The following is a 12,989-nucleotide window of genomic DNA, read 5'->3' as shown; positions in this document are numbered from 1 at the left end:
AGAAACAGAGGGAGCTGAGCAGCAGGGGTTGGTATTTAATGATGAGCCAGCCCTTCAGTGAGGCAAGGCAGCAGGGCCCCACTGAGGGCAGCAGAGCTCACTCAGCTCCTTGCACTTCTTCCAACAGTGAGCCCCTCCCCAAAGGGCCAAGATACCTCACTGGGGACCCCAGTCATGTGCCTGCAACAGCATCCCCCAAAAACCTGAGTGTCCTGGGCTGGAGCTCCATGGAGCTTTAAAGGAAAGCACCCCCAAACATCCTGGATCTGGCAGCATCAAGATATTCTGAGAGTAAACAGCAGGAACTGTAATTTTGGGAGCTAAGCTCCTAAATGCCACTCCACCATGAGGATGTGATACCCCCCAACTGCCTTTAAGCAAAAAAAGATGTTGAGAGAGCAGAGTTGTGGCTCAAAAATGTTCCTTTGTGCTTAACTGGGGCAGCAGCATCCCCAGGCAGAAAGCCTTTCCCAAAATGATAATTGTAATTGTCCCATTTTACAAGATGTGGATTCATCATCCCCAGCACCAGGGAACCTCCTGGCTCCCTGCACAGAGGTCTGGGCTGAGCAGAAGAGATTTACACCACAAGAGCTGTGCCAGTTGTCAAATGCACAAAGAGCCCCATGTCCCTTGGAGAACAGAGCCAAGAAACCCAGATTTCCACTTGAGCCCTCAGCTACAGCCCACATCTGCCTTTAGAGGAGCCCAGAGCAGAGAAAAGAGTGCAGAAGGAATCCAAGAAAGTTGCATCAGTCCTGTATTGGAGCAGAATGATTTTTTTTAAATGTCTGTGCAGGTCTCATTAAACTGAGAGACCAATGCTCAGCTGAAACTGAAATCCCTCTTATCTTCCCATGCAGAAACCCAGGCTTCTAAAGGAGATCCCAGAGGGCTATAAAACACTTTAGCCTCCTGAATCACACTGCTCTTGCTAAGCACAGACCTTGTTTCCCAGCCTGAAGGATCAGCTTTTCCCTACACACACAACCTTTCCCTCCCCTGCTGCCACTCTCCCATCAGCACCACATCCCTGCCTTGCCAGAGACATCCAAAATTCATCCTGGCAAGGGCAAAATGCTGCAATTGGAGCCCCAGAGAGCTCAGGGAAGGCTTCAAAGCCAGCAGCAAGCCAGGAACATGCAGTGGGGAAGGCTCCCAGCTTCTGCTGCCCTCTAAACTCCACAGGAGAGCGAGTTATTGCTTCCTGCAGAGAAAAGATGCTGATGAGCTGTTGTCTGGAGCACCCCACCTCTACTCAGAGGAGAAAAACCATCTGGCAGTGCCACCCCTGGAGAGCTGCCAACCTTTGCAGTAAAACACTAAGGCAAGAGAAGGTCAAGATAAAGGAAGGGGAGCAAAAACAGGCAGGGAGATTAATTCCTGCCAGGTGCTATCAGGCCAGAGACTGGAGCACAGAACTGGATGGATGAGCAAGCAGAAGTAGGAAAAGGAGCAAGGAACAGTTCCTCTGCAGGAAAACTCTGGGTGAGGTGAACAGAAGCCAGATCAGGACTGCAGCCCAGGATCTGCTTTGCCTCAGCACCCCTTGGTGGGTGCATTACAGGTGTGCAGAGCCAGACCCTGCTGCAACAGCAACACCACTGCTGCTCCCCAGCCAGGAAAAACCCACCCCATCCACCAGAGGCACTGGAATTTCAGGCATCCTCCAGGACACTGCTCATTGCTTGCTTCCTGTGCCTCCTGGGAGAGCACAGGCCATCCAACACCTTTATTTGGAACAGTGAGATGTGCACACAGACAAACAGACAGACTGGGGCTGTCAGGGCAGGGCTGGCACCCCACAGGAGCCCCCCTGCCCCTGGGGCCCAGGGGTACCTTCAGACTCCAGGCGCTCCAGCCCGTAGGCGCCAGCTGTGCTGGTCCTCCTGGCAGAGGGGACAGCTGTCCTCCTGGCAGAGGGGGACACTGATGCTGGGGTCACCAGGACCACAGTTCTGCTGGCTGGCTCCTCTGTCTGTCCAGCTGGGGTAGAAGACATCGCACCAGGGGCTGCGAGAGCTTTCTCACTGGTGACCAGGATCCCATCGGTGAGATCTACAGGAGACAGGAAAGAGCAGCTGTCACTGTCACATTTTCTGAAAAATCCCTTCTCCTGGGAAGCTAAGAGGCCTCAGAGAAAAAGGAAAACAATTATCTCATTTGCTTCTCCTGTGTTTTGCTGCTTTGGAATGTGGTTGGAGATTGCTTATCCAACATGTGAATTGTTTTGACTTAATGACCAACCACAATCCAGCTGTGTCAGGACTCTGGAGAGAGTCACAAGTTTTTCATTAGTATCTTGTTAAGTCTTCTGTAAATAGCCTTTCTCTATTCTTTACTATTTATTTTTTCTATACTATTTAGTATAGTATACTAATACATACTATTTAGTATATATAGTATATAATTAGTATAGTATACTACATTAAATATATACTATTTAGTATAGTATACTACACTATTTAGTATAGTATTCTTTAAAATAATAGCATAAAATAATAAGTTAGCCTTCTAAGAACATGGAGTCAGAGTCATCATTTCCTTCCCGCCACCCTGAAAATACCACACAGCAACCATTCAGCATAACAAGATTTTATAAAAACCCCAAGAAACTCCTTAATGAAAATTTAACTCAAAGGAAGTCACTAAACTTTTGTTTCCTTTGAGAAGTGACTCTGCTGCAGTGAAACTTTCTCCTCAAGGGCAGCCAGCAATGGAGGGTCTCCTTGATGAGGGGGGAACCCTTAAAGGTTTTAATTTCACTGCTTTAAGGGCTACTCATCACCACACCCTGGCATGATCAGAGCACCAAGCCACCAGCTGAGAAATCAGCCAAGTGACAGATCTAGCAGCTCACTACAAAGATAAAAATTGGTTGAATTTATAATTAAATCCCAGAAGCAAATTCAATTAGCGGAACCTGCCAGAAGAACCTTCTCCCCCTTACAAACAGACCCTAAATTCAGAGTTACAATGCAAACAGCTTTTCTTCTTCTGATGCCCTGCAACACAAGGACAGCCAGAAAAGCTGCCCAGCAGCATTTTCACTACAATGGTCCCCAGTACTACAGAAACTCCAGCTCAAAGCCAGCCTGGTGCTGAGGGAGCCCTTGCTACACTCCTGTCAGGAAAACAGGCTCCAACACTCACCTGCCAAGGTGACACCAAACCAGCAGGCAGCAGCTCCAGCAACAGGACTGCTTGGAGCATTTCTGTGTGAGCTACAGCAGCCTGAGAACAATCCCCCATTTCTCAGTGAATATCACTGCAGCCTTCACACCCAAGGGCTTGCCAGGCTCCTGCAGGAGGGTCTTTCCCTCACCACTGACTCCCATGGAACCCTGGTGAAACATTTCCATCCTCTGGACTGAGCATCACCAATCTGTGACTGCCTTGGGTTCCAGAAGTAAAAATTCTCCCTCCATAAATAAAAAAAAATTGCTCAAGTGTCTAAAGCCAAAGGCAGCTTGCTAGCAAGGATAGACAGGGGGCTTGTTTGGTTTGGGGCATTTTTTTAATCTCTACTCCACTTATTTGGGGCAAAAAATCGACATGCTGGCAAATTCCAGTGTGGTGGATCTCATGGCATGGGCAGAAAGCAGTGGCAGCCCAGGTTTAGAGGGGAGGACAGAAGTTTAGCATAAAAAGAGTCACTTAAACAAGGATGTTGCATTGAGACTGGAGTGTGACACTGGTTCCAGAGGTACCACCCCACCCTGTGCCCTTGAAGCAGAATCCTACCTTCTGCATCCACAGGGCTCCCTGTGGAGGAAGCCCCAGTTGCCAGCAGCACCTGGGTGGCACTGGGAGCTGTCAGCATCTGGGTGTCCTCCCCACTGTTCTCCTGAGGGAAGCTGGCAGCCCCCGCTCCCTGGGTGGCACCTGGCACCTCTGGCACAGCTGGCACAGCAGCAGCCTCCTGGGCAGCTGCTGTCACCTCCTCAGCAGCACCTACAGCAAGAACACAGGTCAGGGCAGGCTCACAGGACAGCTGACAGCAGCAGAGCACACATCTGAAGCAGTATGAAAGAACAGAACTCCAGGAATTAATTCCAGAACCACAGGGCCAGCAGCAGGGCCTGTCCCACTGAAGCCTCAGCCATGCACAAGGGTTGATTTTTGTGGCACAAGCCTTAATAGACAGTGTTGTTTCCCCAGCATCTGGGAAACAGCAGAGAGGCAGCCTGCTGACAAGTCAAGTGCTTAAAAATTAATCTAGAAATTAATCAGTCAGGTTGCAGCACCAGCCTGCAATTAGCTTCCTTTCTTTCACTGCAAAAAAAATAGGTCTTGTGGGTGCAGTGAAGGGAATTCATCCTTTTACATCTGCAGCCAAAGAGGGAAGAATAAAGATGCCCAGCAATTAACAAGTCCTCATCAACCTTGAAACACGCCCAACACCTGACCTGCCTTTTTTTTAGCATTTCCTTTATATTTTAAACACCAAGTAGGAATGCTGTCATGAGGCTGAAGGTGGCATCTCTGGGGGTATGTGCAGGGCAAGGTGACACCTTCAGGCTGTCCAGGAGGAGTTCTGCCTGCAGGTAAGAGTGAGGACAAAGTTCTGCCTGCAGGTGAGAGTGGGGACAAGCACTGGGCAGCCCCAGCTCCACCATGGGGTGAGGAGACAGCCCCAGGAGTTTGTTTGCTCTCTGAGCACCCTTGGAAAGGCATTTAAGGCAGCAGTGGCTCACAGGCTGCTGGCACAGCTCACTTGAAATCCCAGAAATGAGAGGCAAGTGTCTGTAAAAGCAAGTTTTACCTTTCCATGAACTCTGCAGAGTAGGAGAGAGCTCAGGCTGGGTATCTGTCAGCACAGCAGCCTCTGGCTGTGACGGAGGGACGCTCTTCTCCTCCTCTGCTGTGACTGCACTGATGTTTTCCAGCGAGCCAAGATCAGCTGTGCCTGCCTCTGACAGGCTCCCAGGGTGGGAAGCAGAGCTGCTGCTGCCTGGGGAAGCTGCTGGCAGCTCCTCCCCTTGCACTGGCTCTGTACAGTTGCTCTCCTTGGCAAGCTCAGGCGCTGCAGGAGGGGACACTGGGGAGGGCACCGCTCTGGTGGCATCCTCTTCCTCCCCCACACCTCCCTGGCTGGTCTGGGATGGTTCTGTTGTCCCCAGCTCCTCATGAGATGTGCTTCTCCCTTGAGTGATGTCCCCCAGCTTGGTGTCATCCCAGTCAGGTGGCACAGTGTCCATGGGGGGGATGGTGGCAGTGCCAGCCGTAGAGGGCAGCTCCTGTTGGGTGACACCTGTCCCAGCTTCTGGCTGAAGGAAGGCCTCAGTTGCCACAATGGGAGGTTTGGCAGCCACAGATGTTGGCGGAGCCAGGGCTTTCAGGGGGCTCCCTGTGTGGGCTCTCAGCATTCCCAGCCCAGAGGTGACACCTGCAGCCTGGGGACTCGGGATGATGACAGGGAGGTCACTTGCTGCTTCCCAGCTGGGAGAGCTGGGGCTCAGTGTGGGCTGGGGCACAGCTGAGGGGTGGGAGCTGCTCTCTGCTTCCTCCTCCTCAGTGGTCCCAGCAAGGGGATTTGCTGAGGGGCCAGCAGAGCTGGGCTCCACTGCCACCCCACCCTCGGTTGTGGCCTCACCAACGGGGCCACCAGACTCCTCCTGGCCTGGAGGGCTCAGCGTGGTCACAGCTGTGGTCAGCATGGCCTTGAGGGCTTCATCCTCACGCAGCTGAGGCTCAGTGGGAGCCAGCTCCTCCTCATGGCCGGCAGGCAGTGCCCCAGCAGAGGGGGGACCCCGCAGGCCCTGGCTGTGGGGTACAGCATGGCTGGGCCTGGCAGGGAGGGCTGCTCCTCCTGCAGTGAAACCTTCAGGGAGGGCTGCTCCTCCTGCAGTGAAACCTCCACCCAAGGGTGTCCCAGATGGCTGTGCTGACACCGCACAGGGCTCCTCAGAAGCTGTCTGCTCAGAAGGGCCCAGGTTGTTTTTCAAGCCCACCATGGCTGTCCTTTCATCTTGCAGCCCATTCCCTGCCCAGGGGCCATGCTGGACCTTTGTGACATCCTCCTCCTCCTCCAGAGGCTGGGCCAGGCATGGCAGGCTGGAGGACAAGAGCAGGATGCTGCAGGTGAGCACACAGAGATTAAATCCTTCTGATCCCCTCATGGCTGAGAGGAGATGTGGCCAGAAGCCTGCAAGGCTAACAAATCCAGAGACCTAGAAGGTGAAAAAAGAACCAAGATTACACAACCCATAACCAACCACACACCCAGGGCCTTAAACCATGGGAGACCAAAACTATGGCCAGCTGTGAGAAGACCCCCACCACACATTCCAAGCAATGAATTCCCCCATCTGTTTTACTCTTCTCAGCCTACCCTACCTGAAGGTGCCAGACAAAAACCAAATGTTGATCTGAAGCCCAGGACTTGGGAGCTGCAAGGATCTGAAGCCCCAAGACCCTGCCCAGCTCCCACCCAGTTCCTCCCCAGTAAGAGTGCTATGCTCTACCCAGCAAGCATCAGACCTGCAAAGAATGGTTTGGATCAACATGTTGGTCCTGAACCAACTCCAAAAATGATGCTTGTCAGGGCCATGAAGTCTCAGGCTTGTCCTGACCAGCCCTGTTCTGTGCACTGGCACAGGAGGAGGCCAAGGAACCTGCACAGAGAACAAGATGGGTCTGTGGGGGACAGCACAGCACCAGAGCCACACCAAGAGGCTTTAGGGCTGCATCAGGTCCTGGCTGAGCTCCCTGGCCCCACAGAGGAAGCTCCAGCCCAGAGAGCAGCACTGCAGCACTAGCACAGTGCCCACACTGCACTGCACCATGGAGGCACTTCCAGAAAGCCTCATGTCCACAATCACCCAGGGTTTCCAAGAGAGCACTGAACCTGAGGCCAGCAGGGATGCAGCCAGCTGACAGCCTGCCCTTGGCAAGCTCTGCTGCCTCAAGGCACACAGCTCCAGCTCCCAGCCTCCTTCCTGGGCATGTGCCCCAGCCCTGGCCTTGCTTCTCCAGTGCCACCATCCCAGAGCAAAGAACCATCCCATTCAAGCCCCACTCAGTGCCATGACACAAACATCTCTGTCACAGCAGACCTGGCAGCTACTCAAGGGCACAGACAAGCCCCATGCAAGGGTCTCCAGGCACCAGCAGCTTCAAGTTCCTTCCCTCATGTGTTCCTCCAGTTCTGGGGCCCCCAATGTGAGAAAGACTTAGGATGAATCCAAAGAAGAGCAACCAAGTAGATCACAGGGCTGGAGCACATCTGTTACAGGCTGGGAGAGTTGGAAGGTGGAGGAAGAGAAGGCTCCAGGGCCACTGGAGCATCCTCCAGTGCCTAAAGCAGTTCCAGGAGAGCTGGAGAGGGGCTTTGGACAAGGGCATGGAGAGACAGAGCAAGGAGGAATGGCTTTTCACCTAGGTTTAGATTAGATATTAGGAATAATTTATTGACTGAGGGTGATGAGGCCCTCATACAGGTTGCCCAGAGAAGCTGTGGCTGCCCCTGGATCCCTGGAAGTGTCCAAGGCCAGGTTGGATTGGCTTGGAGCAGCCTGGGATAGAGGAAGGTGTTCGTGCTATGGCAGGGTGTGGAATGAGGTGAGATTTTATCATTCCCAAGTGAACTGCTTGTCCCTTTGGGCTGCAGGAATAACAAATATCAGTAAGGAAAGAGGTTGGGGTTGTCAGAACCACCCACCCTCAGCCTTCCATAGGACAGCAATGGTCACTCTGTGCAGTGCCACTGCTCATGGGCACCAAGATAAATCCCTAAATTTATCCACACTCCTCATTTCCCCACCCAGACTGCACATTCAGAAGTATCACTCACATTTGTACCCACAGACTGCAGCAACAGAGCTCAGAATTAACCACTGCAGGCTCCAGCATCTGGCTGAGCCTTCAGGGCACACTGAGTCACTTTTTCCATGCTCCCTGAAGCCTCATCCCAGCAGTTTGAGCTGCTGGAATAATTCCCCATCACAGGCCACACACATGCACCAGGTGCTCAGGGACAAGCAGAAGCCACCAAAAACTCTTCACCAACCCAGACACCTTCCCCTTTATTTTTAGCATCTCTGAAGGATGGGTGGCTACCCATCCATTTTCCATATCCCCTCCCTAAAAAAAAAAATAGCTGAAAACTGACAATATTTAGCTCTTTTCCCAGGCTAATTCTTGATGCACTTCTGTAATTAAAAAGCACTAAGAATGCATTATGCAAGTTAAATTGTTAGTGCCTAACTCCATGCATCTGCCTCACCATGCAGAGGAATATAAATCATGTTCACCTCAATACCCCTTCAGCAAGTGCCTGTTAAGAGCAAGCTTATTGAAACATCAAGAAGTTGGGTTTTCTCTATTTAAAAGATAGTTTGGCTTTAAATACAGCTTCTGAAGAAGTCAGGAGCATTTAGGTGGCACAAATGCTTTCAGCAGTGCTTAAACACAAACAGAACTCCAGCTGCACTTGAAAAGCACTTCTCCTGCAGTCATATACATTATACATATGTATATACACATCTGGACAGATAGTTTGTAGCTTTCTAGCTCTAGGCTCTCCAATAGCCCACGATATTCAGGATGTGGTTAGCAGAACCACCAAAATGCTCATATCTCAACAAGGTTACTCCATATTTACTAGAAGCTTTCCTCCTTCTAGAGGGTAGATAACATGGGCACAATACCAGCCTGATAAGAGTTCCTGGGTTCATTCAGAGCAGCTTCATATTGTTTCTGAAAAGCCCTGCTGGTAATAATCCTACATTTCTATAGGGCAAAAACCCATATTGGAGAGTTATTTGCTCAGGAAATCCACAACAGGCAGATGCAACCTAACCTAGACCTTCACACTCAGTGAAAGCAGGAGATAGCGGCCCAGAGCTTGCTGCAGGATAATGGCACAGGTTCACACTTCAAAGAAGATTAGTCAGGGCTTAAGAGCTGCTTAGCTTTAGGAAGAGGCTGGATTAGAGAGTGTATGAACAGCAGTGACCTGGCTATCTCCTTAAGCAGAGTTTGACACCTTGCTGAAGCGCTTCCCCTGAATGCAGAAGCTGCAGAGCAAAGCTGCACCGAGCCACATTTCTCCTCCTCCCATCTGGCTGTTTTATAGCCAGGCTGGAGCACCCTGCCCTGACCAAGCACCTCCTCTGTAGTAAGGCTGAGCTCTCCTGTGAGCAGCTCCAAGGCAGTAACTCAATATTTCATACTGCAGGAACTCCCTGATCCCACGTTTCACCTGGCATCCTCAGAGCTAGAGCCCTGGAGGCAGCTGCCAAGCACTGGCCAAGCTCTCTGTGGAAAAAACTAATCCTTGCTTCCAATAGGAAGCACACACTGAGGGCAAGAGGCAGTGCCAGCTACTTCCCCTGCACTCAATAACAGCAAATCCCAGGAGATGCAGCTCCTCCAGCCGCAAAGGCAGCACGACTGCAGGCAGCCAGGGAGCTTTATCTTCAGCATGGAAAATAATAACTTTCCTTTTAACACCTGGGAGGCTGGGAAAAAAACCACACAAAGAACTGCTAGGCTGAAAACAGGCCAAAACTGGACATCTCCAGGAGCTACCCACAAGAATAAGAACCATCTACCTCCGTGGGGAAGTCAGGAAGCTGAGGGACAATAAATATAAATTGGTCACCAGCTGAGGCAGTCTCAGACTCGGTTGGATCTTTCTGAGCCGGGCTGCTTGCCTGCTCCATACAATTAGCCCTTGCAGCAGTTATTAAACCATTAACCCCTCTGAATTCTGGAGGCTTCTTTGAGATCAGCTCTTGGGGGGCCCAACAAAAGGCAGCTCAGGAGGAGCCCCAGCCTGTTATGGCCACTCCAGCAGGGCAGGCTTGCAGGGGAGCAGCACAGGGCAGAGCAGATGTCTCTCCTTCAATAGCTGCTCCTTGCATGGACCAGTGGTTTGTGGAGACATGCTGCAAAGGATTAAGCTCCCCCTCTGTCCCAGCTGTGTGCAGCTACTCCTTCTGAGAGCTTTTTAAGAGCTTCATCCAGCCAGCTCACTTAGAGAAAACAACTCCCTTCCCTCCTCCCCCCAAAAAATAATTAGCTGTTATTTTCCATCTTTCACAAGTTATGGCTATGTTTTCACCCAAATTGTTGAAACAGTATGATAAAAACAAGTACCAAGTTTTAAACTCCCTCGAATTGATAACTCTGCTCTAACAATCCCTCTGACACAGGGAGGACACTCTGCACGCATCATAAAGCGGAGAGCAGGAGACGAGCAGGTCAGCCCCAGCCAAACCTGCCTCGCCTTTGGAAAGAGCTCCTCACACCTCCAAGCACAAGCGTGGTGCCAGCCCGGGCTGCCCGAACAGTCCTGGGTGTGCTCAGCTCCGGAATTCACTGAGAATTGAAATTCACCCACAATTCGTAGGGGAACCGGACAAAAAAAAAAAAAAAAAAAAAAAAAAAGCAGCAAATCTTTTAATGTGAAGATTTAGCCAAAACATACAAGTCAAACAACTGCCAGCCGTCAAGTGCTCTGTTACAGGGTGCTAATGTATGCCATCCAAGCCTCATTACTTGTGCTGAATACAAAAGGCAGCAGATAATACACTGCAGAGCTCCTACTTTTGTGCACAAGCCGAGAAAAATGCCATCATTTATGTCCTTGCCCAGTTCAACCGAGTGAACTGGGAGGCTGATGCCCTTCCAGCACACACTTCAGGTAAGCAAACCTCGACCAGCTCGACCACCCCAGTGAAATCCCAGCAGTGACACAACTCCACACCAGCCACCAACACAAAGTCAGGTGAGAAAAATTACGTCGAGACAAGCACACAGCAGAGGGGCACATCCTCGCCTACCCTTGAGGATGCATCCTTAAAAGCAAACAAATGAGGTATTAATATTCTGTATGGCCAGCTTCCCGCCAGTCCCAGTGAGGCACCTTAATACATAAAACATCACCTCCACTTCCAGCCTCGGCATTCCAGCCGGAGTTCTTTGAAGAGCCACAGACACGACATGTTTTAGGCATTATTCCCCCAGCCACCGAGCTTTGTTCGGAACGGCACACGGACCACCTATGGAAATCCCTGCTTGGATTTGCCAGTAAAAGCTGCATAGTTCCCCGTGGCTTCTGACCCGTGCCAGGTCCCCGGCATCACAAAAGTCTAAGGTCTACCGAATTCCTGAGGGATTAAGCCAGGGAGGAGGGGGTGCTGAAGAATGAGGCCAAAGGGTGCAGCAGTTTCCAGGCAGCAGAAGGACAGAAACGCCGCTCCCCAGCCTGCCTGGGAGCACAGGGACGGCACTGGGATGCCAAGCAGCAAGAAACGCTCCGCAATTCCAGCGCCTCACCTAAGGCTGACGGAAACACCGCACAGGAGAGCGGGAGGATCGCGAGTCCCTGCAGGTGAAGGTTTAAGAGCAGATTAAACGCACCTTGTCCGGCCCTTCTGCCTTGGGGTCCAGAGAAGGGGATTAGGGCTGGCTCAAGGCTTGATTACAGCCAGCACAGCTCCATCTCCCCTGATGCCCTCCTTAGTCATATTTACAGGTGACTTTACACCCCAGAACTGCATTCTCTCCCCACCGGGCAGGGATCAAGTGCGAGCACCCGCCGGGGGTTCCTCCTGCCCAGGCCCGCAGCAGGACAGACGGACAGCGGCGGTCACCCCCAAACCACCCGCACGACAAACACACCCGCACCCCCAAAGACTTCCCGAGGGACCCCAGCAGGACCCCCATCCCGGCAGGACAGCACCGCCCGCTCTCCCCGCTGCCCCTTCCCCATCCCCCGGGGCTGCAGGGACCGGCCGGGAACAAAGAGCCGCGCCGAGGATGCGCTGCCCCGCGGGCAGCCGAGCATCGCTGGGAAAAGCCACGAATCGATGGAAAACGCGAACCGCCGGGGTGAACGCTGCCCGGGGTGGGGCGCGATGCCGGCTGTGTGCGTGTGTGTGTCCCGGCCTCACCTGGCTCCCGCCGCCACCGCCCGGTGCCGGCGCCGCGCTCCCCCAGCCCCGCGGCCGCACGGGCGGAGCGGAGCGGGCCGCCCACCGGCGGGCGGTGTCGGGGGCCGGCCCGCTCCGCCCGACCCCGCCTGCCTCCGGGGGCTCCCCGGCACCCGCAGCCGCCGCCCGCAGCCGCCCCTGGCGTTTGCTGCTCCTGCAAGGGGAACTTGGAGCATCCCAAGCGCCGGGGCCGCGCAGCCAGCTCCGCCTCAGCGCCTGACCCGAGGAGATGCCGCTCTTTGCTCCAAAACAAGGCCTAAGGCACCCTTGAGTAGTTTCCCATCTATTACAGATTGTCCTCCAGTGCTTTCAGCTGCAGAGGTCACCTTCCCCTAATACGTCCTCCGCAAAGGGGAAAACTTCTTCAATAACAACAGCCGAATTAGAAGAGCTTTAGTCAGTTACCCTTTTTTTTGGTGCTTTGTTTTAAGAATCTATTTGGCCAGTACAGAGAAGGGTAATCAGCTTTACTTGTGCTTTCCTCTTCCCACCTATTTTTTTCTTATAAAACCCCCATAACTAACAAGAGAAGAAAACCTTTACGCCATCAGGTCCTGACTCACACATCAAATCATTTCACCAAAAAGCAACTCAGAAGCCCTTACCTTGACTCCAAACCCAAAAGATGAGTTCAGCTTCCTCTTGCTCCCCTAACCCCAGTGCCAGGGGCAGCACGGGCTCCCTGCTGCTCACAGAGGGTTTTATACACCCTGCCAGGCAGGGCTGCACAGGTGCAAGGAGTTTGAGCTGGGCAGGGACAGGTGAGGACAGACCAAAAATAATGATCTCTCACAGGAGGCAATGGCTGGGGTGGGGGCATTTTGGGAGAGAAATTGCTAGGAAGGACTATAGGGAAGGTGTGGGACAGGTGAGTTAAAATCTTGGCTTCCTAATGAACATACTCTACCACCACGAAGGAAATCAGGGAATCTTCCAGTTATGATAACAAACTACAAAATGAATTTTTTTTCTACACATGTAACCTGCTGTCACTCAGCTCTTAAAATAAACAACAGAACTGGTGGAAGAAAATGAGCTATTCCTTAT

The 12,989-nt window shown here is 52.2% G+C and overlaps 1 protein-coding gene across 1 annotated transcript in view; it reads right to left on the bottom strand.

Annotated features, from left to right (window-relative positions):
- ARMH4 (armadillo like helical domain containing 4) overlaps positions 1-12,617 on the bottom strand; it is a 64,260-nt gene extending 51,643 nt beyond the window's left edge. Inside the window, exons 1-4 of the mRNA XM_059474408.1 lie at positions 12,548-12,617; positions 4,766-6,173; positions 3,745-3,954; positions 1,840-2,058 (exon numbers count right to left, since the gene is read on the bottom strand). Of these exons, the coding sequence (XP_059330391.1) occupies positions 1,840-2,058; positions 3,745-3,954; positions 4,766-6,122 (1,786 nt within the window). The 5' untranslated portion in view covers positions 6,123-6,173; positions 12,548-12,617. The remainder of the gene's footprint in view (positions 1-1,839; positions 2,059-3,744; positions 3,955-4,765; positions 6,174-12,547) is intronic.
- Positions 12,618-12,989: the final 372 nt, after the last annotated feature.

This window comes from Ammospiza nelsoni, chromosome 6 (genome assembly GCF_027579445.1).
Source record: "Ammospiza nelsoni isolate bAmmNel1 chromosome 6, bAmmNel1.pri, whole genome shotgun sequence".
Classification (NCBI taxonomy): domain Eukaryota; kingdom Metazoa; phylum Chordata; class Aves; order Passeriformes; family Passerellidae; genus Ammospiza; species Ammospiza nelsoni.
The sequence above is the reverse complement of the archived record's forward strand: the minus strand, read 5'-3'. Positions and strand labels throughout refer to the sequence as shown.